This window comes from Nerophis ophidion, linkage group LG02 (genome assembly GCF_033978795.1).
Source record: "Nerophis ophidion isolate RoL-2023_Sa linkage group LG02, RoL_Noph_v1.0, whole genome shotgun sequence".
Lineage (NCBI taxonomy): Eukaryota > Metazoa > Chordata > Actinopteri > Syngnathiformes > Syngnathidae > Nerophis > Nerophis ophidion.
The window spans coordinates 40,978,718-41,005,162 of NC_084612.1; the positions used below are offsets into that span (position 1 = coordinate 40,978,718).

General features: G+C 38.0%; 1 protein-coding gene across 1 annotated transcript; it reads left to right on the top strand.

The window, feature by feature from the left end:
* The first annotated feature begins 3,572 nt into the window (after window positions 1–3,572).
* myef2 (myelin expression factor 2) lies at window positions 3,573–26,444 on the top strand. The gene is made up of 16 exons (XM_061883877.1): window positions 3,573–3,753; window positions 6,768–6,967; window positions 7,674–7,726; window positions 8,485–8,492; window positions 8,580–8,673; window positions 10,697–10,879; window positions 10,986–11,139; window positions 11,231–11,280; window positions 11,349–11,409; window positions 15,568–15,669; window positions 20,100–20,138; window positions 20,224–20,310; window positions 20,415–20,501; window positions 25,445–25,605; window positions 25,880–25,931; window positions 26,088–26,444. Exons 1-16 carry the CDS (start codon window positions 3,644–3,646, stop codon window positions 26,249–26,251), a joined length of 1,605 nt encoding a protein of 534 aa, XP_061739861.1. The 5' UTR covers window positions 3,573–3,643; the 3' UTR covers window positions 26,252–26,444.
* Window position 26,445: the final 1 nt, after the last annotated feature.

Sequence of the window (26,445 nt, forward strand, 5' to 3'; positions counted from 1 at the left end):
CAAATATTGTAAACTACATACATCCATTTATGCATTATAATACTTTAATTTATGTTTAGGTAGAAAAACGCAAATTTTTAAGGTGTAGCGACTTTTTTTCTATTTTTTAGTAGTAACGACTTTTTCCCAGTCAACTTTGTTTGTTTTCACTTAATCGCACTGCACATATCAGTGACATGGAAGCCACATTGAGACCACAAGCGTTTACACTGGAGTCTGATAAAAATCACATTTTACTTTCAGTGTAAGCTGTCAGCTGGAATAAAAAAAAAAATTAAATCCAATTTGGGCCTGCATTGTAAGTGCAGTCATTGTCACTCTATGGATTTTTTTGACTTCAAAAACCATATCCTAATATTAGTATGTTTATTATCATATTAATTATTATATTAACATGATATAATAAGGCAGCACGGTGCAAAATGGGTTAGTGCATCTGCCTCACAATATAGAAGGTCCTGAGTAGTCCTGAGTTCAATCCCGGGCTCGGGATCTTTCAGTGTGGAGTTTGCATGTTCTCCCCGTGACTGCGTGGGTTCCCTCCGGGTACTCCGGCTTCCTCCCACCTCCAAAGACATGCACCTGGGGATAGGTTGATTGGCAACACTAAATTAGCCCTAGTGTGTGAATGTGAGTGTGAATGTTGTCTGTCTATCTGTGTTGGCCCTGCGATGAGGTGGCGACTGGTCCAGGGTGTACCCTGCCTACCGCCCTAATGCAGCTGAGATAGGCTCCAGCGACCCCAAAAGGGACAAGCGGTAGGAAATGGATGGATGGATATAATAATATAATAATAATATTCATTATTATTATTATTATTATAACTATAGAGTGCTCACCCTTGCATGGGCCCTCATAATTTATGTCACGAAAATATAGCAAAATGTCTAGCAGGGGTAGGGATGAACCTATGGCTCTCGAGCCAGATGTGGCTCGTTTAATGACTGCATCTGGCCCTCAGATAAATCTTAGCTGGCATTGCTTAACACGATAAGTAATGAATAATTCCGCTGGTAATCACAGTGTTAACAATAACGTTCAAAATATAAAACATTCTCATGCATTTTAATCCATCCATCTGTTTTCTACCGCACCTGTTCAAGAAGTGGCATTAATGGTAAGAAGTATTTTATTTATTATTGGTAAGCTTTAGAATAACAATGTTATTAAAAAGAGGTAAGCTACTTATTATACTCTAAAAATGTTGGTCTTACTTAAAAATGCACACATTTAGTTGTATTCAATGTTAAGCAATATTATATGGCTCTCACGGAAATACAAATTAAAATACTCGGCTTTCGTGGCTCTCTCAGCCAAAAATGTTCCCGACCCCTGTTGTATAGCAATGTGTCTATTACTCATTAACCATTTACCATGAATTGATTAACGTGGACTCCGACTTAAAGGCCTACTGAAATGAGATTTTCTTATTCAAACGGGGATAGCAGGTCCATTCTATGTGTCATACTTGATCATTTCCCGATATTGCCATATTTTTGCTGAAAGGATTTAGTAGAGAACATCGACGATAAAGTTCGCAACTTTTGGTGCTGATAAAAAAGCCTTGCCTTTTCCGGAAGTCGCATACGATGAAGTCACAAGGCTGAGGGCTCCTCACGTCCTCTAATTGTTTATAATGGGAGCCTCCAGCGGCAAGAGCTATTCGGACCGAGAAAACGACAATTTCCCCATTAATTTGAGCGAGGATGAAAGATTTGTGGATGATGATATTGATAGTGAAGGACTAGAAAAAAAATAAAAATAAAATAAAGATAAAAAGCGACGGCTCCAGGCGGCGGCAGTGTGAGCGTTTCTGATGTAATTATACACATTTACTAGGATAATTCTGGAAGATCCCTTATCTGCTTATTGTTTTAATAGTGTTTTAGTGAGATTGTAAAGACATACCTCGAGGTCGGATGGCTGCGGTGAACACGCAGTGTCTCAGAGAGAAGCCGAGGAGCCAAGCTCACAGCTGTCTTTTAAACAGCTACTGCAGGAGGACGAATAATCCAATGATGTATCCGGTAAGATATATATCACAATTTTCCCATCCAAAAACATGCTGGTTGACGTAGAGATCGCTCTGTGTTAAAAACAAAGAAACACTGGCTGTGTCTCGGTGCTAAAGACAGCTGCAATACAACGCTTTCCACCAACAGCATCGTTCTTTATAGTCTCCATTATTAATTGAACGAATTGCAAAAGCTTCAGCAACACAGATGTCCAGAATACTGTTTAATTGCGCGATGAAAAGAGACGACTTTTAGCCGCAAATGGTGGTGCGCTAAAATTTCTTGACAGTCCGTGACGTCACGCGCACGCGTCATCATTCCGCGACGTTTTCAACAAGAAACTCCGCGGGAAATTTAAAATTGCAATTTAGTAAACTAAACCGGCCGTATTGGCATGTGTTGCAATGTTAATATTTCATCATTGATATATAAACTATCAGACTGCTTGGTCGGTCGGTAGTAGTGTATTTCAGTAGGCCTTTAAAGAAGTTGAAAAACGTATTCGGGTTTTTACCATTTAGTGGTCAATTGTACAGAATATGTACTGTACTGTCCAATCTACTAATAAAAGTTTCAATCAATCAAAAAAATTGTTTATTTTGATTGATTGATTGAAACTTTTATTAGTAGATTGCGCAGTACAGTACATATTCCGTACAATTGACCACTAAATATAACACCTGAATACGTTTTTCAACTTGTTTAAGTCGGGGTCCACGTTAATCAATTCATATTTTATTAATTTTTCAAATATATTGAAATCCAAAAAGGGACAAGCGGTAAAAATGAATGGATGAATTAAATCAGTGGTTCTCAAATGGGGGTACACGTACCCCTGGGGGTACTTGAAGGTATGCCAAGGGGTACGTGAGATTTTTCAAAAATATTCTAAAAACAGCCACAATTGAAAAATCCTTTATAAATATATTTTTTGAATAATAATTCAACAAAAATGAATGTATACAGTTCATAAAGTGTGAAAAGAAATGCAACAATGCAATATTCAGTGTTCACATCTAGATTTTTGTGGACATGTTCCATAAATATTGATGTTAAAGATTCATTTTTTTGTGAAGAAATGTTTGAATGAAGTTGATGAATCCAGATGGATCTCTATTACAATCCCCAAAGAGGGCACTTTAAGTTGATGATTACTTCTACGTGTAGAATTCTTTATTTATAATTCAATCACCTGTTTATTTTTCAACAAGTTTTTAGTTATTTTTATATATTTTTTTCGAAATAGTTCAAGAAAGACTACAACAAATGAGCAATATTTTGCACTGTTATACAATTTAATAAATCAAAAAATTATGACATAGTGCTGTATTTTACTTCTTTATCTCTTTTTTTCAACCAAAAATGCTTTGCTCTGATTAGGGGGTACTTGAATTGGAAAACATTTTCACCGGGGGTACATCACTGAAAAAAGGTTGAGAACCACTGAATTAGATCGATGGATGGATTTATATTTACATGTTCACGCATTCTCTCGCCTGTTCTGCTGTATCGCATGCCTTCTTTCTGCCTGGCTAGTGCCAAAATCTCGCGATACGAGAGCACGTCGCCTGGACTAATTCAAACTGCGTCAGGGCATCTTGTCTTTTGCAGGGAACACGAAGCTGAACATGGAAGATATCCTCTCTGTTGATGTGAACCCCAAGCTGGACGAGCTTGCTGTACCCATAGTGTCTGACAGCAACGAGCCGTCTCCAGAAACACCAAACGGCGTGAAGACGTGAGTAAAAAGGATCTACGTTTCTTTACACCGAATGTATGAAGCGCTCCAAGCTAAGCTAAAATGGAGTCCCCGTGATGTTAGCCATTGTTAGCAGAGCAAGGCCGCCATGCTTGGCGCAGTCTTCTGTACGCCAGCTAACACACGGGTGTCATTTTTTTCTTCCTGGTTTACACAATAAATGACTTGTTTTTTCTAACTCAATTTACTCCGAGTCTGGCGGTTAGGAAAATTAGCAGTTGCACAAGGTGCGCCAACAAAAACAGGCCAACGGGCAATGATAACATGTCTTTGTTCTCAAATTAAGCGCTTTAATGCATCAAAATAATTAATCGTTAATATTGCGTAATACACGTCAGTGTCAGTTTATTTTAATCCATCATCTAGATTGCTTAAGCGAAAATTTTTGCATCTACTCAAGCCTGGTTTACACTAAGCAGGTTAAGGTTATCCCACCTAACCTTAGTGCCCACACACACGCACACACAATGGTCGTTTTAGACCCCCTCCGTCCGTCCGCTGGCTCAACACGACCTAGTACGCATGCGCGAAAAATGCGCACGTCACAGTCACATCCAGTGTTGCTTTGAGTGCAAGTTCTTAAATTTAACTTATATGAACAATATCCAGTGTTGGAGTATTTCAAATAACTGGAATCCAGTGTGCTGTGGGGCCCTATTGTAGTAAATCACCCCTGAGCCATCATAAATGAATCAAATCTTTGTTAAACAAGTAAACAATGTGATAGAATAGAAACTACCTTATTGATGATCCCTTGGGAAATTCAGCACCACAGTTCGCTCACAAAAAACAATAATACAAATATATAACATATATAATATATGAATACTGTATTTTCCGCACTATAAGCCGCACTTAGAAACCACAAATTTTCTCAAAAGCTGACAGTGCGCCTTATATATGGATTAATATAAATATTTATTTTCATAAAGTTTAGGTCTCGTAACTACGGTAAACAGGGCTAATACGATTCATTTCATTTGTGTGTTTCTGTAAAGACGACCACAAAATGGCTCCTACTAAGAGACACGCGTACAACGTAGAATTCAAACTCAAGGCAATAAGTCACGCAGAAGAACACGGAAATAGAGCAGCAGCGAGAGAATTGAACATAAATGAATCAATGGTGCGTAGGTGGAGGAAGCAACAAGATGACCTGCGCCATTTTGGATGCCGTATTCGCCCAACTTTTTAATTCAGACAACGAAGAAGAATCATTTGAGGGATTTATGGATGAGGAATAACTTCAGAAAGTTAGCTTTAAATGTTTATTTTGTGTGCTGTGACATTAACGTTCAAGCAACGTTGAGTTATTGATGTTGCTATTGCTCTGCAATATTTTGAGTGTTGTGATTGCACAATTGCGCATTATATTTTGAGTGTTACTATTGTGATTGCACATTTGCACACTGGTTTGTATGTAACATACTATTAAAGTTTGACTGACCTATCTGACTGTTTTTTTGACATTCCCTTTAACACAGCGTAGGCGCAGCTTATGACTCGGTGCGGCTTATAGGTGAACAAAGTTTTTAAATATGCCGTTCATTGAAGGTGCGGCTTATAACCCGCGGCGGCTTACAGCGCGGAAAATACGGTAATATAAATATGTTCTACTTATATTCTACATTTAAGTGCACTCAAGAAGGAATATATGCATTATACATTCTGATGGCTATCGATATGAAGGCCCTTCTGTGTTGTTCCGTGTTGCATTTTGGGAGTCTGAGCCTTCCACTGAACGTGCTCATTCTCTCCCCAAGGTCAGAGTGTAGTGGGTGGGAGGTGTTGTCCATAATGGCTAGGAGTTTGGCTAGACTTATTTTCTCTGACACCACCGCCAGAGAGTCTAGCTCCACTCCCACCACGTTACTGGCCTTCTTTACCAGCTTGTCCAATCTGTTTGCATCCCTCGCTGTCAGCCCGCTGACCCAGCAGGCAATGGCGTACAAGAAGGCGCCCGCCACTACCGACTCGTAGAACATCTTCAACATCTTTGTACAGACGTTGAAGGATCCTAGCCTCCTGAGGAAGTGGAGGCGATGATAAAGAACATCTTACAACAATCAATCTAGATATCTTGTCAGGACACTTCTCACTCTTTTGCCTTCACCTTCAATGTCCATTCGTTTTTGGTGACTATATACTCTGGACCTAGACGTTGAGTTTGCGACATACATGGCGAACAATACTGATAGTCTGCGTTGCCAGGCGGCCAGGTAATACAAAGCACACTGCCTTTTTTATCACATCCACTGGACGCCGCATTTTCGTTGACTCTCCTTCGACAAATAGAAAAAAATATTCAGTAAGTAGACTCAGAACTGACCTCGACATTGGAAAGTTCGCTTTCCGTCTAAGATGTGTTGTATCCGAAATAGCTGCAATCGTTTTCTTTTCAGGTATTCTTTTGGGATTTCCACAAGCGTCTGTACATGTAGAAGAATGAGAAACACTGCCATGTCTGGATGACTCGCCTCAATATTTCCAGTGGTTAGCTCCGGTTGTCATGAAGCTGGCTGTGGCGCGTTCTTTCTGGTGTCACTTCCTGTGTGGGGCGCGGTCTTTCTGACTTCACTTCCTCTCCGAACTCTGGAAGCGATCAATGAGTCCATACAAAACTAAGAGCCAGAGAGTCAAGAAATACACGGCGCACTTACATGTTTAAAACATTATCCGAGGACGATTACCTTAAATAATAGTGCAGCTGAAACGGGCCTTAGGCTAAATAATTATTCGTTTAAGGAGTTATTCGGCTTAGTGTAGACATAGCCTATTTAAAACCTACTAAAACCTTGGTGACAACAATATGACAGGCTAAAAACAGGGTATTGTTTTATATAGAAGCGTTTTATATTGACAACAGACTTGCATAGCTCTTCATTCGTCGATCGTGCAATCATTTGCAGTATAACCTAACGAAGGCTGAAACGTATTTAGAAAATGTTAAAATGTTATTGAAAGTGTTAACAAACTGTAATGCTTGTTTTTAGGGACGCTGAGGAATCCAAGCCCTCTAATGATCAACAAGATGGTAAAGAGTCTTCCGGAGGTAGAAGAGGAAACCGCTACCATCCTTACAAAGACAAAAACAGTGGTGAAAAGAGAAGTGGTCATAAAAACCAGGTGTTCATCAGCAACATTCCCTATGAAATGAAATGGCAGGCAATTAAAGATCTCATGCGAGAGAAAGGTAAGCCAGATTTATTTAGGTGAGGTTTGTTTCTTAACTTACTTTTGCTTCCACAGCATTATGTAACTTATACCCTTACAAGATGGATGTTTCTAATACTAGTTGTAGTAGTAGTAGTAATGCTGCCGTAGTTTCCACTTTTTTCTGAATATGCCCAAATAGCAGTAAATAACATTTTGTGCTATGGCGTTTCAAAATTTCTGGGTGGAAGTTAATATAGAGTCAGTAATATGATGATATGTGAGAAAAGGATGATGATGTATTTCACTTGCTGTTTTAGCTAAACCCAAATATATTTTAGAATGACGTGACTGTATGACTTTGTTGCATCTGTTGCAGAGTGAACCTTGTTTATGTGAATGAACTGACTGAACTATTTGAAAAACTTTCTCGAGGCCTGAAAGACAGCATAAACCTCAATTGCTATGAATGGAATCTGTTGACCACCTGTTCAATGTTGAAGTCTTTCAAATTTCCCAGGTTGAACGTAGCTGTGTGTCTCTGGCCTTGGCCTTTGGGTGTCTCAGTCACTGCCCAGCAAGGCATGGTGGTACCTGGTGGGATGTTGGTCTGGGCTGACTGTATATCATTAATGGGACATCTCCAGTTTTAGCGGCATTGCCAAGGCCGACGGCACTTTGATGACTTGGTGATTTACATTCCTTTGTTCTTTTTTGGTATTTTTTCCTGTGTATGTCTCATGTAGTCGGTGAGGTAACATACGTGGAGCTCTTTAAGGATGCTGAAGGAAAGTCAAGGGTAAGTGATGTGGCCAATTTGCTGCACGAGGTTTTAAATGCCCTCAGCAGGCTCTCCTTAATCAAGTGCTTTTGAAGGTTCCAATCCTTTGGGTCTTACTAGAACTGGATGTACTCTAGGTTGCTTCTAGAGCCTGATAGGTGGATAATGATTGACATTTACTTGAAATGGAGATGTCTTGTTGATTTTTGGAAAGTAGTATTATGAACTCCAAGAGCACACTTTTTTGCTTTTGTTGTTGTCATTTTATTGGTGTAAAACTTTGTTTGTTTGACTATTTTCCAAAGGGACATATGGATTGTGTGATTTGTCTGATTGACCCTCAAAATGGCTCAGCAAAGGAACAAAACACTCTTATGAGTTTATGTAGTATTTTTTATTCACATATTACTTTTCAATGGCAAAAATGCATATAATATGTGTAGCTATGCTTCAATGAAAGTAATAAAACATTTTATTCATTCTGCCATTTTGCCCTAAAATGTTACTTCTAAATTTAATTTAATATCATGAAGAGATTAAGAAAATGCATATTCCGCTTTATATTTTTTTAAATATATTGAAGTAATCTCTTCTCAATATAGTTTTGAAAATGTATATTTATATCATGTTTGCAAAACAATACATTTCAAATTGAAAACAGCCAGTAGATGAATTAGGATGTTCAAGTGTCTTGTCCTGCTTTTAACTATTTCTTGTCCTCCCTTTATATTGCAACTTTGTGTGCAACCTGAACCTCTGTGATGTCCATTGGTTAGGGTTGTGGGTAAGAAAAAAAATATTGAAGATGAAAATTTGGGTTATTTTGAATTTTCTTGGTATAATGACCTTCTTCTTTGTCCTGCTTAAATAGTGTGGTGGAATTCAAAGATGAAGAGTTTGTGAAAAAAGCAATAGAAACAATGAATAAATATGACTTGTTTGGAAGGCCTCTCAACATCAAGGAGGTAAGCAAGCTTCCGTGGTCATTGAAGATGGACTGTACTTGTTTAGATCAACATTTCTTTCACTTCTGATCTTATACTGAATTTCCCCCAGGGATCAATAAAGTACTTTCTATTCTATTCTATACTTTAATCTGAATCTCTGCTGATACTGATATTATTCCGTTACCAGTTTTGTTTCCTTAAATGTTATGTTAACATTAAAATGTGTTTTGTATAGTGATGCCTTGATTAGTCGACGTAAACGACGCAAGAAAATTAATTGCTGGCCCTTTTTTAAAACATTTTTTTAAAAAGTCGATTTGTTGTTTTACTGTCGACACCCATTTATTTTTAGTCCCCGTGTTGGTAAAGAGTTATTAGCTTGTGCAGCTGACTAAAGTATGGCCATACACGGAGTGTAGCCTCCTATCAGTTAAGAACTATTATATCCATCTTGAAAGATAAACCATACCTCCCACAAGTATCATATTCACAAGAGGACAGGAGAACTACCGACACATGTTACACATACACTGAGCAAGAGAGCTAGCAAAGATGAAACGCCATACTAAACGCTAAGCTAGCTTAAATATTTATTAAAGAAACCGAATAATGTGCCCTTTTACACATTAACAGAAGTCTAGCTGGATCCACGTTACAGCGGCAAGTAACTAGCTATAAACAGAAAACTAGCAAGTAAAATCATATATAGTACAGGGGTCGGCAACCTTTACTTCTCAAAGAGCCATTTTGACCCGTTTCACAAAATAAAGAAGACAATGGGAGCCACAAAACTCTTTTGAAATTTAAAATGAAATAACACAGCATAAAGAGTTTAGTTTTTTTTGCTTTGTGCTATGTGTATACCAGGGGTCTTAGACATGCGGCCCGCACCCTGATAAGAAAATTTAATGTTAGTGCGGCCCGCGACTTTTATATGAATGCCACTTGACAGCATCACACTTGTCAACCCTCCCAAATTTTTCGTGAGGATCCCGAATTCTCAAAGCAACTATTTTCGCGATTATTTGCTGATGGTCACCCAGTTAACAAAAATAAGGGCGAGATATGAGGCCACTGCCTTTGACACCTTCTAAAACATGTACCAACGGCTTGCCAGCCCAGTAACATGTTATATGTGGCTTCCGCAGATACACATACTCGACTGCAAGGCATAGTTGTTCAACAGCCATTCAGGTTACACTGAAGGTTGTGATATAAACAACTTTAACCTTCTTACTAATATGTGGCACACTGTGAACCCACACCAAACAAGAATGACAAACACATTTCGGGAGAACATCCTCACAGTAACACAACATGAACAGAAATTAAAAAAAACCCACAACCCTGACTCTTACTGGCTATATTATACACCCCGCTAGCGCCCACCCCACCCCAACATCTCCGTGCGTCGGTTGAGGTGGGCGGGGGTGTATAATATAGCCAGGAAGAGTCAGGGATGCATGGGATTGTGGGTATTTGTTCTGTTCTGTTTGTTGTCTTACAGTGCGGATGTTCTCCCGAAATGTGTTTGTCATTCTTGTTTGGTGTGGGTTCACAGTGTGGCGCATATTAGTAGGAGTGTTAAAGTTGTTTATATCACAACCTTCAGTGTAACCCGTGTGGCTGTTGAGTAAGTAAACGGGCGAGATGACATGTCGCAGAGGATGTTAAAAGTAAAGCCATCACGGCACGCCCTCAATATTGTTGTCCGAGTGAAAATCGGAGACTCTTAGCCCTGGGTGATGTCCGGGAGAGGCACCAAAATCCGTAAACCTCCCGAAATAATCGGGGGGGTCGGTGATTATGCAGCTGACCCACATCAGAGTGGCCAAAGAGCCGCATGCGGCTCCAGAGCCGCGGGTTGCTGACCCCTGATCTAGCAGGACAGCATAATTAATATCAAATCGACTTTAAAGTTTATAATATTTTACATCATCATGTTGCAGTAGCAGAAGCTATCATTGGTCCATCTTTATCTTTATAGCATCTCCTCAGTACAGTTTGAAATAAGTAATGTTTTATCTGCTTCTCATTGAAGGACACTGATGGAGAACATGTGCGACGTGTGCTGCAGCGCATGGGAGATGGAGTTCGGGGGCAGGAAATGGGACCTGGTGTAATAAATATCCCCCCCTCAATCGCCAACAATCCCAACATTCCACATGAAATCAAGCATGCACTGCAAACGGGTCGACTAGGATCTACAGTGTTTGTGGCCAATGTGAGGACAACTTAAATTTTAATAAAACATTAATGCAGACCTAATTATTCCTTCCAGGATATTACGGAATATTAGTGTTTTTTATTGATGTCATTTTGTTTTATAGCTTGATTTCAAGGTGGGCTGGAAGAAGCTAAAGGAAGTGTTTAGCATGGCAGGTATGGTAAAACGGTCTGACGTAAAAGAGGACAAGGATGGCAAGAGCCGTGGCATGGGTACCGTTACTTTTGAGCAGCCACTGGAGGCTGTGCAGGCTATATGTATCCTTTAAGTGTCAACACAAAAACTGCAAGTACAAAAATGAATACATGTTTAATTTTAAATTGACTTTCTCCTTGACTCAGCATCCAGCAATGTTTAATGGACAGATGCTCTTTGACAGACAGATGCATGTAAAAATGGTGAGGTGATTCTGTTTAATATAACTTAATAGACTGGCATTTAATAAATGGATGTTTTACTTTGACAGGATGAAAAATCCCTGCCCCCTGATGATATTCGACAAGTTGAAAAAACACCTCAGCTCCCACGTGAGTGTGCTAACATTGTGGCTGAAACTCATGTTTGCATACAAGAACCCAGTGATAGACATTTATATTAATGACTATACACAGCTAAAAGAAAAACAGGCAATCTTGTTTAAAAATTCGAGTCCCTCTGTGAATTAACATACTGCATTTAAGAACCGTGTCCATCAATGGTGTAACTAGTCGAAGTCCCAGAGAATTAATAATTTCCAGTCATGTTGTTGTTATGATAGAAATAGGTAACACACAAACTAAAGGGATTGTTACGTGCGGGTGTAGTTTGTCATTAAATGCTATAACATGTAAAACAGCAGTATACAATGTTCATAACACAATTGGAATTTTACCGCCCTAAAAGCAGTTGTGTAAATGTTGCAAACAGACCCTTTTAATATGCCATCGCCAAATTGTCTATAAATGTCTAAAACTAAATGATCCAAAACTAAAAGTACAAGTTTAGCTATCTATACCTCCTGAAGAGTCTAATGAGTTACAGCAAAACAGCTGCCTTAATTATTTTTTCATTAGTATAGTTCAGTTTCAGATTATTTCGAACATTAATGCGAGACAATGTAACGCATCACACAATTCCAATTGTTTCATTACAGGAAGTCCGAAAAAGAGTAGGAAGAAGCAGAGCTTATTTAATCCTACCCCTTTTCAGACCATGGCAATTTTATCCAATTTCTTTGTTCTCTGTAACAGAACAGTGAACAAATAAATAATATACCATAGTAAGCAAACAAATATTAAATACACAAATAAACTTTGCCTCAAGAAAATAAGGGTTCAAGATGTTCATCGCAATTCTTGTTCTGTGTACTTTGTTTGAACAGTCTCTTAAACTGAATCATATTGGTACTTTGTTTAATTTCTTTGGTTAATCTCTGTGTTGGCCATGCGATGAGGTGGCGACTTGTCCATGGTGTACACCGCCTTCCACCCGATTTGTAGCTGAGATAGGCACCTGCGCCCCCAAAAGGGACAAGCGGTAGAAAATTGATGGATGGATGGATAATCCATTCCATAATTTAAAGGCCTACTGAAATGACATTTTCTTATATAAACGGGGATAGCAGGTCCATTCTATGTCATACTTGATCATTTCGCGATATTGCCATATTTTTGCTGAAAGGATTTAGTAGAGAACATCGACGATAAAGTTCGCAACTTTTGGTCGCTAATAAAAAAGCCTTGCCTGTACCCAAAGTAGCAGACGATGTGCGCGTGACGTCACCGGTGTGAGGGCTCCTCCCATCCTCACATTGTTTATAATCATAGCCACCAGCAGCGAGAGCGATTCCGACCGAAAAAGCGACAATTTCCTCATTAATTTCAGCGAGGATGAAAGATTCGTGGATGAGGAAAGTTAGAGTGAAGCACTAAAAAAATAAAGAAAAAAAGAAGAGGCGACGGCTCCAGGCGGCAGTGGGAGCGATTCAGATGTTATTTGACACATTTAGTAGGATAATTCTGGAAAATCCCTTATCTGCTTATTGTGTTAATAGTGTTTTACTGAGATTATAAGGTCATACCTGAAAGTCGGAGGGCTGCGGTGAACGCCAGTGTCTCTGAGAGAAGCCAATGGAGGAGCCAAGATCACAGCTGCCGTTTTGACAGCTGCAGGAGGTCGCATAATCCGCTGAAGTCTCCAGTAAGAGCCGACTTAATATCACAATTGGTTGACATGTGGTAGAGAAACTTGTTCGCTTGACCGCTCTGTGTTAAAGCTTCACAACAAACAAAGAAACACCGGCTGTTTTTCGGTTGCTAAAGGCAGCTGCAATCCACCGCTTTCCACCAACAGCATTGTTCTTTATAGTCTCCATTATTAATTGAACAAATTGCAAAAGATTCAGCAACACAGAAGTCCAAAATACTGTGTAATTATGCGATGAAAAGAGACGACTTTTAGCCGTGAGTGGTGCTGGGCTGAAATGTCTGCTCCAACCGATAACGTCACAAGCACGCGTCAACATAAGCGTCATCATTCCGCAGCATTTTCAACAGGGTACCTCGCGGGAAATATAAAATTACAATTTAGTAAACTAAACCGGCCGTTTTGGCATGTGTTGCAATGTTAAGATTTCATCATTGATATATAAACTGCGTGGTCGGTAGTAGTGGGTTTCAGTAGGCCTTTAATTCCACATACTGATATACTAAAGGTTTTAAGTGTTGTACGAGCATACAAAGGTTTTAAATTAGATTTTCCTCTAAGGTTATATTTCTCCTCTTTTGTTGAGAATAATTGTACATTCTTTGGTAGCAGGTATTAGTTTGTTTTATACGTACGGTAATTTCCATAATTTTAATTTCAATAATTTCAATAATTGTGATTTAATAAATTAAGGGTTTGTATGTTCTCTATATCCAACATTATGTATTGTTGTAATTGATCTTTTTTGTAACACATTTAGTGAATGACGCGCACATTTGTAGTTGTTTCCCCATATTTCTACACAATAACTCAGATTTGGTAACACTAGCGAGCAGTAGAGGATATGAAGTGATTTTTGGTTTAGAACAGGGGTGTCAAACTCATTTTAGATCGGGGGCCACATGGAGAAAAATCGACTCCCAAGTGGGCCGGACTGGTAAAATCCCTGCACGATAACCTAAAAATAAAGACACCTTCAGATTGTTTTCTCTTTTTAAAAATAGAAGGAGCACATTCTGAAAATTTAAAAATCATTATGTTGTTGTTTTTTTACACTTACATGTTGCGGTTAATAGTATTCTATCTTTTTGTCGTTATTTATATTTCCTGAATGAATTATGTGATAATGTTCATCAGTCAACTCAATGGTGTTCATTTTCAATCTATCAAGATAAAATATATCAAAATGAAATTACAGTATGCCATGTATGTAGTTTGATCATTTTCCTCGATTGATGTACTAACATCATTTGTTTTATTCTGTACACATGTACCATCCTCTACAGCAGGGGTCGCCAACCTTTACCACTCAAAGAACCATTTTTTACCTGTTTCACAAAATAAAGAAAACTATGGGAGCCACAAGACTCTTTTAAAATTTAAAATGAAATAACAGTGTACAAAGTTTTTTTTGGTTTGTGCTATGTATTAACCAGGGGTCTCAGACACCCCTGCCCGCACCTTAATATGAAAACTTTATATTAGTGCGGCCCGCGAGTTTCATTTGAATGCTGCTTGACATCACATTTGCCAACTATCTAAATTTTTCCGGGAGACTACAGAGTTTCAGAGCAACCTTTCTCTCGACCATGCTGGTTTTCACCCAAACAATAATAAGGGCGTGCTATGATGACAATGCGTTTAGCGCCTTCCACAACCGTCACAAACATCTTACCAGCCCATTCGCATATTGTATGAGGCTTCTGCAGACACACATAAGCGTCTGTAAGACATACTTACTCAACAGCCATACAGGTTACACTGAGGGTTGCGATATAAACAACTTTAACACTCTTACTAATATGCGCCACACTGTGAACCCACACCAAACAAGAATGACAAACACATTTCGGGAAAACATCCGTACTGTAACACATTATAAACATAACATAACCAATACCCAGAATCCCATGCATCCCTGACTATTCCGGGCTCCATTATACACCCCCGCTAGCACCAAATCTCAACCACCGCACGGAGGGGGAGGGGGGGGTGTATAATGGAGCATACAACTTTTGATCTCGACTGTATCTCCTGCCATAGTATATGAATAGGTTAGAACATAATATATTGCTTTACTGACAAGAAAAATACAATCATTAGTAAATTGTTAAAGATCAAACACAAATTGTAGCAATTTGTTACAAAACCTACCGCCTGAATGCAGCTGAGATAGGTTCCAGCGACCCCAAAAGCGACACGCTGTAGAAAATGGATGAATGGATGTTACGAAATTCAGTAATTTCAGTTGCATTGTTTCGCGCTAAGTGGGAGGTTTTGACTCTGCTAATAATTGTCAACAAGCTAAGCAGCTTCGTGCGTCTACTTATCTGTATGGGCATGACAGGGGAGCTGGTTAACTATATTGTCTTTAAACTCCTTGAGCAGGTCTGGTTTAAAATAGCAGGAGTTTTTTCTTTCTTGTAAGTTGGGTGCTGAATGGCAAGAAGGCTTGGTGGCTGTCAGCCAATTTAACTTTGCTTTTACTCTTTTGTCCACAGGTGGTCTATCTGGTGTTGGCATGGGACTGGGACCAGGAGGGCAACCTATTAATGCAAACAATCTGAACAGCGGAGGAAGTATGGGTAGCATGGGCGCAGGAGGTCAGTCACTGATAAATAATTTGTGTATTTTTAGTCCGGGTTTTCTGATCAATGGTGTATTTACCATGTATGTTGAGTAGGGTTGTCAAAAGTATTGATACTCCAACTTTGTGTCCGGGTATGATAATGTATGATTTTCATCAACAATTTAATTTTGTTACTCTACGTAAAATCTGCACTGCAAGCACAGAATTTTGCCATTGTGGGATAAATAAAGTTTATCTTATTTAGGGCTGCACAATATTGTAATCACAATTATTTACTCTTAATAAAACATATTTTATTACACTTTATATTTTAAACAAAAATAATGTAAATGTGGCTTTCATTTCATAAATAAAACTATAAAAAACTATTCATTAATATAAAATGTACAAAAGACACGGCTAATAAAAATAAATATGCCATTGCAGGGTGCGATTACAAAGTGCAAACAAGTGGAAAAAAATCTGATTATGCACGTACAAGGTAACACGTTCATTGTACTGCTCACAATATATATAGGACATATGTGATTGGCCAAATAAAACGCTATAACATTGGTTATTTTGTCGAGTCTATGAGAGGTGGATAAATACGGGATCTCTCGGTGGACGGTTGATGTTACGGTTGTCTGTATTTTGGGCACCCCCGCTTTTGTAGTTGTTCGTAGGGGCGTTGGCGGGTAGTCCGCTCTGTTCGCAACCAGCTTTACAACGCACTGAAACGATGGCGGTTGAGAAAAGAAGTGAAGTGTTGTTAATGCTTAATGTGTATCCACAACGCGCTAAGTTGTTGGTATATGCACACTAACGCAGGTTTGCCGTGCAACTCATTGTGGCATTGGTTTTTGGTTCATTCGCGCAGGTGCATTTCCGGATTTCGGGAAATGAGCGGGAGTGCCTGGACTAAAGCGAGATGTGTTGTCGTGTTTTTCCAGGTTAATATGTGTGCCTGTTGGTAATCTGCGGGAGGGGAAGGCACTGATGTAATAATATATAAGTATATATATATAATATATATATTAGGGGTGTGGGAAAAAATTAATTCGAATACAAATCGCGATTCTCACGTTGTGCGAATCAGAATCGATTCTCTTTTTTTTTTTTTATCGATATTTTATCATTATTATTGTTATAATTTTTTTTTATCAATCCAACAAACCAATACACAGCAATACCATAACAATGCAATTCAATTCCCAAACCAAATCTGACCCAGCAACACTCAGAACTGCAGTAAACAGAGCAATTGAGACACAAACACGACACAGAACAAACCAAAAGTAGTGAAACAAAAATGAATATTATCAATGACAGTATCAATATTAGTTATAATTTCAGCATAGCAGTGATTAAAAATCCCTCATTGACATTATCATTAGACATTCATAAAATAAAAAAGAATAGTGTTACAGTGGGTTGCATAGCATCTCATAAGCTTGACAACACACTGTGTCCAATGTTTTCACAAAGATAAAATAAGTCATATTTTTGGTTCGTTTAATAGTTAAAACAAATTTACATTAATGCAATCAGTTGATAAAACATTGTCCTTTACATCTATAAAAGCTTTTTTTTTTTTAAATCTACTACTCTGCTAGCATGTAAGCAGACTGTCGTAGATTCTGCTGAAATGTATTTTCTCTTTAAAGTCCCAGCATGTAGCAGAGCAGTGTTAACCTGCAACACTTCACTAACCATCCTTAAAATATTGTTCTGAAAGTTATTAATTGTTACCGTATTTGCAGTTTTCTGTTTATTTTGAACTGTTCTGTCTATTGTTACATCTTGTAAATGTTTTTTTTTTTAGTTAAAAAAAGTACACAATATTGTAGAGTCGAATGTTTTAGTCACTGTGGAATTAAAATTATATTGAGTATATTGGATATTTTTTGCTATCGAGTTGAACACTTTAGTAATCTGACTGCCCTAATGGTGAGTGCTATTGATTATGGGCCCTATTATCCTGTTTGCTCGCGTCGCTGACAGAGACATCATCACCCTCATTGTTTACTGATGCAAATATGTTGTGCGTTATGATAAACGCGCATTTGTCGCCAGGCTATGCTTTTTATTGATACTTATCAGATTAAATTTTGTATTATCAATAGCAAAGTTGTCAAAAGTGTGGCCCAGAGACCATTTGCGGCTTGCAGCTGTTTTAAAGGCCTACGGCACATTCTAAAAATACTATTAAATTAAATAGACATAACAAATATGGAATAAAAAAGCTTAGAGGTGAAATGTAATTTAGAAAAAGTTGCAATGTTGACTAATAAAACAAAGCTGTTTTTTTTTTGTTTAAAACTGTCATTGCACAAAACATAATATTGAATCCAAATCAATGTTTTTATGAAATATTGACCTATCCAGACCTCCGATTACTTCACATCAAATTTTCCACTTAGAAATATATATTTTGTGGAAGAGTTTGCATATTTTGTGTTTGCCATAAAAACATTTTCTTTGACAAAAAGTGGAAAAAAAAAAAAACCCTTAAAAAAACCTTCCAAACTGACTGATAGATATGAAGTTGCTGTAGACCCGAGAGATTTAAGCATTTATTAAATAATGTATTTAGGCCCTGGCAGACAATTATCGTCATTTCATGACTGAAGCAAAACCATTTTTTTACACCTTTTATATTAAAATAAATGCATCCCCAACTTATTGAATAAAGACATAGAAAAAACTACCGGCAGCAGTAAAGTTTAGATCCATGAAGGAAAGAATAAAGTGAATGAATGTTTATAACTGAATATGCATAAAAATGTGTTTTCTTTTGTATTATTTTTTTAATGAATTAAGTAACGTTTATGACAACCTTTTTCCAAAACACAATATAAAATGTGAGATATAACAGGATAATGCATACATTTATCATTTGTTTTCAAAATGGTTACAAAAAAGTGGGACCCCATTTTTATGACTTGATGGGGGTCCTGGGACCCCTTTTTGAAAATTCCTCGCGCCAACACTGAGTACTGACACCAATAGTGTTTACTTTAAGATATTCAAGATTACTGAAAGATTTTGCTTTTCAAATATTTATCATAATAAAAGTCAGAAAAAAAAACACAGATCAGCAATTTACAATACCATTGCATTCATTAAACAATTCCCCGTATTCTCTTTCTTTACTTATAAATATTAAAGCAAAATAAAGTCAATAGTAGGATTGTGAAAGATAAACCCATAACGGAATATCAGTCGGTGGAAACCACGTAAATTCATAAAAATCAGCAGTGAATCCTTTAATTAATCATGACTTGAGGGTCAACACCGTGGAACGACTCAGTTTCACTGTCCATCATATCCACAATCAGGTGTCGGTGACAACACTGACTTGACTTGTGAAAAAGGGGACAATTTTGCCTTGCAGAAAGACTACTTTGTTATGACATGCTTCTTAATCAACTCCCATTAACCACTCCTCTGCTTCCCCCACCCTTGTGAAGTCCCCAAATAGCTGTCCAGGATATGCCTGTAATATAATTATTTAATTGTGGTCCTCAAGAATAAGCATGTCCTCATCCATCGTTTGAAATTACATCTTAAAACCTCTGACAAGTTGACTTCAGTGCCGTTTCTGCCCATAAGGACATATCAGGCTCTAAATGCTATCCGCCTTGAACACGGAGTATTTTATTTTGAGAGTAAACTGGATCATTTGGGAAAAATTATGTGAATGACTTCTTGTAACTGATATTTTAGCTGATTCATGCTAAATTGATCCGCCATGTTGCGGCAATCTGCTAAAGTAGAAGCACTGCGTATATTTTGAGCATGGCTGCGAAATAAATATTTTTGACATATGATTCTGTTTGTCTTTTTACTTTATATTTGCCTTACAGAAGCATCTTTAGGGATATTTTTGGAAATACTGTAAGCATGTAGCTTTTACAAAATGTGCTGTTTTCCCCCCAATATATTTAAAGATAGAAGTACCGATGGGTGTTATCTTTCATCCAGGATATTGTATATTCTCGGCGCATACAACTGATCATTTGACTGTTCAGTTTACCTTAGAAGACGTTTGGCCTCTCATCCAAGCGATTTTCATCAGTTAATGCTCATAGGCTTGGTGCCAAAGATCCTAACTACTCTTCCTTTAACAGGAGGAGGCACGCATGCCCAGGAAGTAATGGGTTTTGGTTCTTTTGTGGTGTATAAAAAAATGGGTCCATCAACAAATGTTAAACAAAATCATTCATATGTTATCGAATCGTTCTGTTTGTGTGTTGTTTCAAGTTAGTTTAGCAATTGGCATACCTTCCTGTCTGCATCTGCTTGTTCTACTGGTGTAATATGTTTAGTATGCCTACTAAACTTCAAAGCATCCAACCACCTCTTGTACAGTTCCATTGATCAGTCGTCGAACAGATATAAATGTTTTGTTTATATACTGTACATTAACATGATGTAATCGATGTGGTCCTTTTCCTCTAGTTATGGATATCCCAGGTTATGGTGGAATGAACAGAGGGGGTAAGTTGATTTTCTGCTGTCATGTGTTGTATTGGCTGTAGTTTGACCAATCATGTTTTGTATTTGACAATGGGGGTTTTGTCAGGTGTTGGTGGAGGTTTTGGAGTCATGGACATGGCCAACATGGGTAACTTTGGAGGAAGAGAAATACCGCCAATTGGCAGAATGGGCGGTGAGTGTTCTCTTTGATTATTTGCTTAAACAATGATCAGATTAGTAGAAGAATGAACACCAGGTAAGCTTGCTGTTTTATTTTTGTTTTGTTTTTTATTTAAGATATGTACCGGTCAAGAATGGGCGGGATGGATTTTGGCTGTGACATGCCATTGAATCGAGGATTTGGCGATTCATTTGGAGCAATGAGTGAGTCATATATCCTGGCATTTTTTCTGAGATTTTGCAATGTAATCGCTTGAATTCATGAACTGTCTGTGTGTAAAGTTGCCGTGTGCTGTAGTGTAACTTATAGTGTATGGAATTACATTATCTCCATTTGAGGTGTCCGATAATATCGGACTGCCGATATTATCGGCCGATAAATGCTTTAAAATGTAATATCAGAAATTATCAGTATTGTTTTTAAAAAGTAAAACTTAGGACTTTTTAAAACGCCGCTGTACAGAGTGGTACACGGACGTAGGGAGAAGTACAGAGCGCTGATAAACCTTAAAGGAACTGTCTTTGTGTGCCGGCCCAATCACATAATATCTATGGCTTTTCACACACCAAGTGAATGCAATCCATACTCGGTCAACAGCCATACAGGTCACACTGAGGGTGGCCGTATAACCAACTTTACCACATTTACAAATATGCGCCACACTGTGAACCCACACCAAACAAGAATGAAAAACACATTTCGAGAGATCATCAGGACCGTAACAACATAACAAATACCCAGAACCGCTTGCAGCACTAACACTTCCGGGACGCTACAATATACACCCCCTGCTACCCCACTTCAACTCCGCCCTCCTCATGCTCTCTCAAGGAGAGCATGTCCCAAATTCCAAGGTGCTGTTTTGAGGTGTGTTAATAAAAATAATATACTTTGACTTCAATAACAAATATGGCTGTGCCATGTTGGCCTTTTTTTTTTATTTTTTACATGAGTTGTTTGATTTTGGAAAACCTTGTTACATTGTTTAATGCATCCAGCAGGGCATCACAACAAAATTAAGCATAATAATGTGTTAATTCCACAACTGTATATATCAGGTGAAGATGTGGGAAAAGGTGGAATAGGGAACATGGACACTAGATTACGTTTACTAGGTGGGGCGGCGTGGCGCAGTGGAAGAGTGGCCGTGCGCAACCCGAGGGTCCCGGGTTCAAATCCCACCTAGTACCAACCTCGTCACGTCCGTTGTGTCCTGAGCAAGACACTTCACCCTTGCTCCTGATGGGTGCTGGTTGGCGCCTTGCATGGCAGCTCCCTTCATCAGTGTGTGAATGTGTGTGTGAATGTGGAAGTAGTGTCAAAGCGCTTTGAGTACCTTGAAGGTAGAAAAGCACTATACAAGTACAACTATTAGGCGTGGGCAATATGGCATAAAGCTGAAATCTCAGATTTCTTCCACAAAGGTTTTAATTTGCGTTGTTTTTTTGCTTCTTTTTAAAGACACAAATGAGGGTTGCATATTACGTCCCATCCATTTGTCTTCTTCGCAGCTTAATTCACACGACGGACAAGCAGCTATAGCGTACCATTTAAACAAAGTGAGTGAGTGTAGCGTTTGAGCAGAAAATGCTGTATTGCAGATCTGTACTCGGGTGTTAGTCAAATAGAGAGATAAGAAGGAGCTTTCATGCGGTCCCGAAACAGTGGCTCATAAAGGTAATGAAGTCAGGAAAAAAATGAAAGTGGGTTGACGGAAATGGCTCTTAACAATATCACTTTAATCGTCTTGTGGAATACAATCCGATTGCTTGTATCTGCAGTGACCACTTTGTAAAATGTTTGTTTAAACATTTTAATTTGTTTGAGAAACCTTCTGTGATGCAATCGACTTATTAGTAGTGTTTGATAGCAAATCTGAACGTAAAGAAATGACATTAGATCGCATTTGTTTTTTGTTCTTTTGTGGTTGCTATATGTCTGAATATAACTACGAAGACCTGGTTGTGCAAATAAACTAACGTCACGTTAAGTCCACGTAAAAAATATTGTGATTTTTGGCCCAATCCACTGTATTTTTGTCGATTTTAATAACAGAATCTAAAAGCTAATTTCTTGTTGTGCAAGAAAGCTAAGTGCTATGTTTGACACAGATGACCACATTATAGCATCTTTGGTGATATTCGTTATTAAAATAATATCCTAAATAGTATTTATAAACTAGATGAATACATTTCTAGTATGCTCAACAGCATCTACTGAATCTTGATATTGTTTGCAAACATAGCTGAACAACAGGAACCTATTCAGCTAAAAATTGAGACAAAATATGAACTTCACACCATAAAAATAATTGCAGACATGAATTGTAGATGAGACTAATTCGTAGCAGGAAATCAACTTAAAAAATCCTTTTATGCAATCATTTTCAAATAACTAAATGTATAGCTTTCTCTGGGAGGCAATACTTGTGCTTAAATAAAATACTTCTGCAAACAAAAATTTAGCATTGTACATTGCATGCAAATATATACAACATTGACATTAATAGTGCTCTTGAAAGAAAATACTTTTGTTAATATAAATATGTAGCATTGCATGCAAATAAATTCAAAAGTATCAATAAGAATTTCAACAATTATTAAATGTTAATAAAAATCAATCATATCAATAAAGTACAAACTTAAAACTTGTGTTTTGAATAAAATGTTTTTTAAATCAAAATGTAGTATTGTACATTGCAGGGTTTCCCCTAAACTGCCAGGATGCCTGTGGTGTTGGACGTGTTCACAATGAGTCAAGTAATTTGCTATGATAGAATTTTCTTTGAAAAAGGCTAAAACAAATGTATACATACATTTAAAACAAATCTATTTTTATTAATCAGTATTAACATATATTTTTTTGTAGTTTTGACATATTTTTAATTGTTGCTTCTTTTTGTACGAGTACTTTGTTGATAATTTTTGAGCGTTTACAGACATTTAATTACTTTTTAAAACATTTAAAACAACTAGCAATAAATCAAACATCTTCTGCTGGTATAATAGAATGTACTCGTGTTTAGAGACTCTATTTCTATTCCTTGATGTCCCTGGCTTAAGAGGCTGCAGTGAGCATGCATCACACTTGCTTGGCGCTGTTGCTCTAGTTGGACTTTCTCTTTTTAAAAGCTGACACTGACCTCTTACAATTTGCACATTTTGAAGATGGCCATCCACGCTACTATGTCTGCAATATATATATAAAAACCACGTCCACATTGCAGACATGCTGACAACGCTCAAGACAATAAGTTTTGTTTACATCCGGTTTCGGTAGCGCTGTTTTTAGTGATCTAAGTCTATTTTCAGCGGTCAAGTTTTCGGTACATCACTTGTCAATAGTGCGCGAATGATAGGCTATATGTATTAATTCATACTGTAACGACCAGCTAATGGTAATATTTTATATCCGTGTTGTTTGGATTTAATGTCAGTTTTTCTCATATTTACAAACACACACCGTTCATGCTTTAAAGGCGATTGGTGGAAGCGTTGTGTGTCTGGCGGGGAAATGAAGACTCAAAGAAATTAAAGTGTTTTCATGGTTGGTTTGTTATCGTAGCATTGGTAATAAAAGTTAAAAATAGCGTGGGACTTTGTGTGATTTCTTCTAGGTGCTACAATATATTACTTTAATTTGTTTTCATGTGCAAAAAAAGTCCTCATTTTGAAGGTGGTGGTAATAAAAATGCAGTGGGGGTGCGCCAAGTTCAATTACATTAAGGGGAAACCCTGCATTGTATGCAAATAAATAATCAAGTAAAACATTGAAATGACTATAGTTTTAGTAAGTGGATAAAGACAGGCTTTCCCTTTAAACATCCTGGGGACAAGCAGTACAGGATGGATGGATGGGTCCTGGGCTCCTTGTTAGTGTGTACTGATGTAAAAGACAATGTACACTTAATTGCACATGTAATATATTATCCATGAAAGTTTTGCAGCAGCACACGCGCGTACGAGCTGTCTGGTTTGGATGAGCATAGCGACTGCCTTAGTGATCGCTCTGTGCATTGTTCTCTGTACTGTACATGGTACCTTGTGTAAATTATTTGTCCACAATACGTTGCTTTTAAGGTGGAGTTGTTATTGCAGTCTTGGATGCTTTGTAAAGTGTTACATTTCCTCCACTCGGCTTGATACTGGAATAAGTTTGTTGTGCTGCTACCTTTTTTTAAATCTTTGCATCATTAAGTCATGGCTGGAAAGCGTAAATAAAAACAGAATACAATGATTTGCAAATCCTTCTCATCCTATATTGAATTGAATACACATTTTTTTGCAAATATTAGCTCATTTGGCATTTGATGCCTGCAACATGTTTCACAAAAGCTTGCACAAGTGGTAAAAAAGACTGAGAAAATTGAGGAATGCTCATCGAACACTAACTTGGAACATCCCAGAGGTGAACAGGCTAATTGGGAACAGGTGCGTGCCATTGGGTATAAAAGCAGCTTCCAGTCATTCACAAACAGGGATGGGGCAAGGGTCACCACTTTGTGAAAGAATGTGTGAGCAAATTGTCCAAGAGTTAAAGAACAACATTTTTCAACAAACTATTAAAAGAAATTTAGGGATTTCATCAAAATGTTTAGAGAATCTGGAGAAATCACTGCATGTAATGGGCAATGCCTGTGACCTTTGATACCTCAGGCAGTACTGCATCAAAAACCGACATCAGTCACCACATGGGCTCAGGAACACTTCAGAAAACCACTGTCAGTAACCACAGTTTTTCGCTACATCAGTAAATGCAAGTTAAGATTCTACTAGGCAAAGCGAAAGCCTTTTATCAACACCCAGAAACGCCACCGGCTTCACAACGTTGTGTCCTCCATAACAAAGAAGAAAATAATCATCTGGACTGTTTTAGGCGCAAAGTTTAAAAGCCAGCATCTGTGATGGTATGGGGGTGTATTGGTGCCCAAGGCATGGGTAACTTACACATCTGTGAAGGAACCATTAATGCTGAAAGATACATACAGGTTTTGCGGTAACACATGTTGCCATCCAAGCAACGTCTTTTTCATGGACTCATATTTTCACTAATGGATCTCAGGCCTGGAAGGGTGTTGCATCTTTTAATTGCTACCTTGAAGTGGTTGCTGTTTCTCTGAGATATTTTCTGTTTGATTCAATCACAGGTGGTGGCATGGGCAGTATGGCGATGGATCGAATGGGCATGTCAGGAATGGACATGAACCGCGGCTTTGGGGGCTTTGGAGGCGGACCGAGTTACATGGGCGGAGGCATGTCTGACCGAAGCTTTGGATCCAAAGCAGGCTGTCAGATATTTGTGCGAAATGTAAGTGCGAGTGTAATAAAGTACTAATCCTACTATTCTTTATCCACGTATCGGTCACACGGCTTTTGGACAGAGCATAGGTTGTCAGTTTTTGTTTTTGTAACATGAGTTGGTGTCTCATTTTCTTCCTTTCTTTCTTATAGATGTTAGTCATTATATTTTTTATTAATGTCTTTCTGAGCAATTGCTCAGAGGTGATATTATGGTTGTCTACAGCTATGGCATGCTTATTAAAATTAAACTATGTAAAGGAACTCCTACTATTTCTTTGCAGCTCCCCTATGATCTTACATGGCAAAAGCTTAAAGAGAAGTTCAGTCACTGCGGTAAGCTTTATTCTTTTATCCGAAATATGAATACAACACACATTTAATCCATCTAAATCTTACCACATACTGTTTAATCTGTATTATAAATGATAATCACATGTAATTACACATTGTTTTTTATTCTGATATGTTACTTCCTCTTGTTGACTGCAGGCCAGGTGATGTTTGCAGAGATCAAGATGGAGAATGGCAAGTCCAAGGGCTGCGGAACTGTGAGATTTGACTGTCCTGAGAGTGCAGAGAAAGCCTGCAGACTGATGAATTTCAACAAGATCAATGGCCGAGAGGTGGATGTCCGTATTGATCGCAATGCCTAAACCTTTTGTAAGAACAGGCTCACACAGTGAGCTGTAGTTTTGTTTTAAAAACACAATTACTTCATCTAGACTCCACAGTTTTCACATTTGTTTCTGCGGATATATTCATACATTCTGTAGTCCATTTCATCTGTTTTGTAAACCTTTTTTAATTATCTGTCAGTTTGAGCAAATAAACATTTTAATTTTTAAAC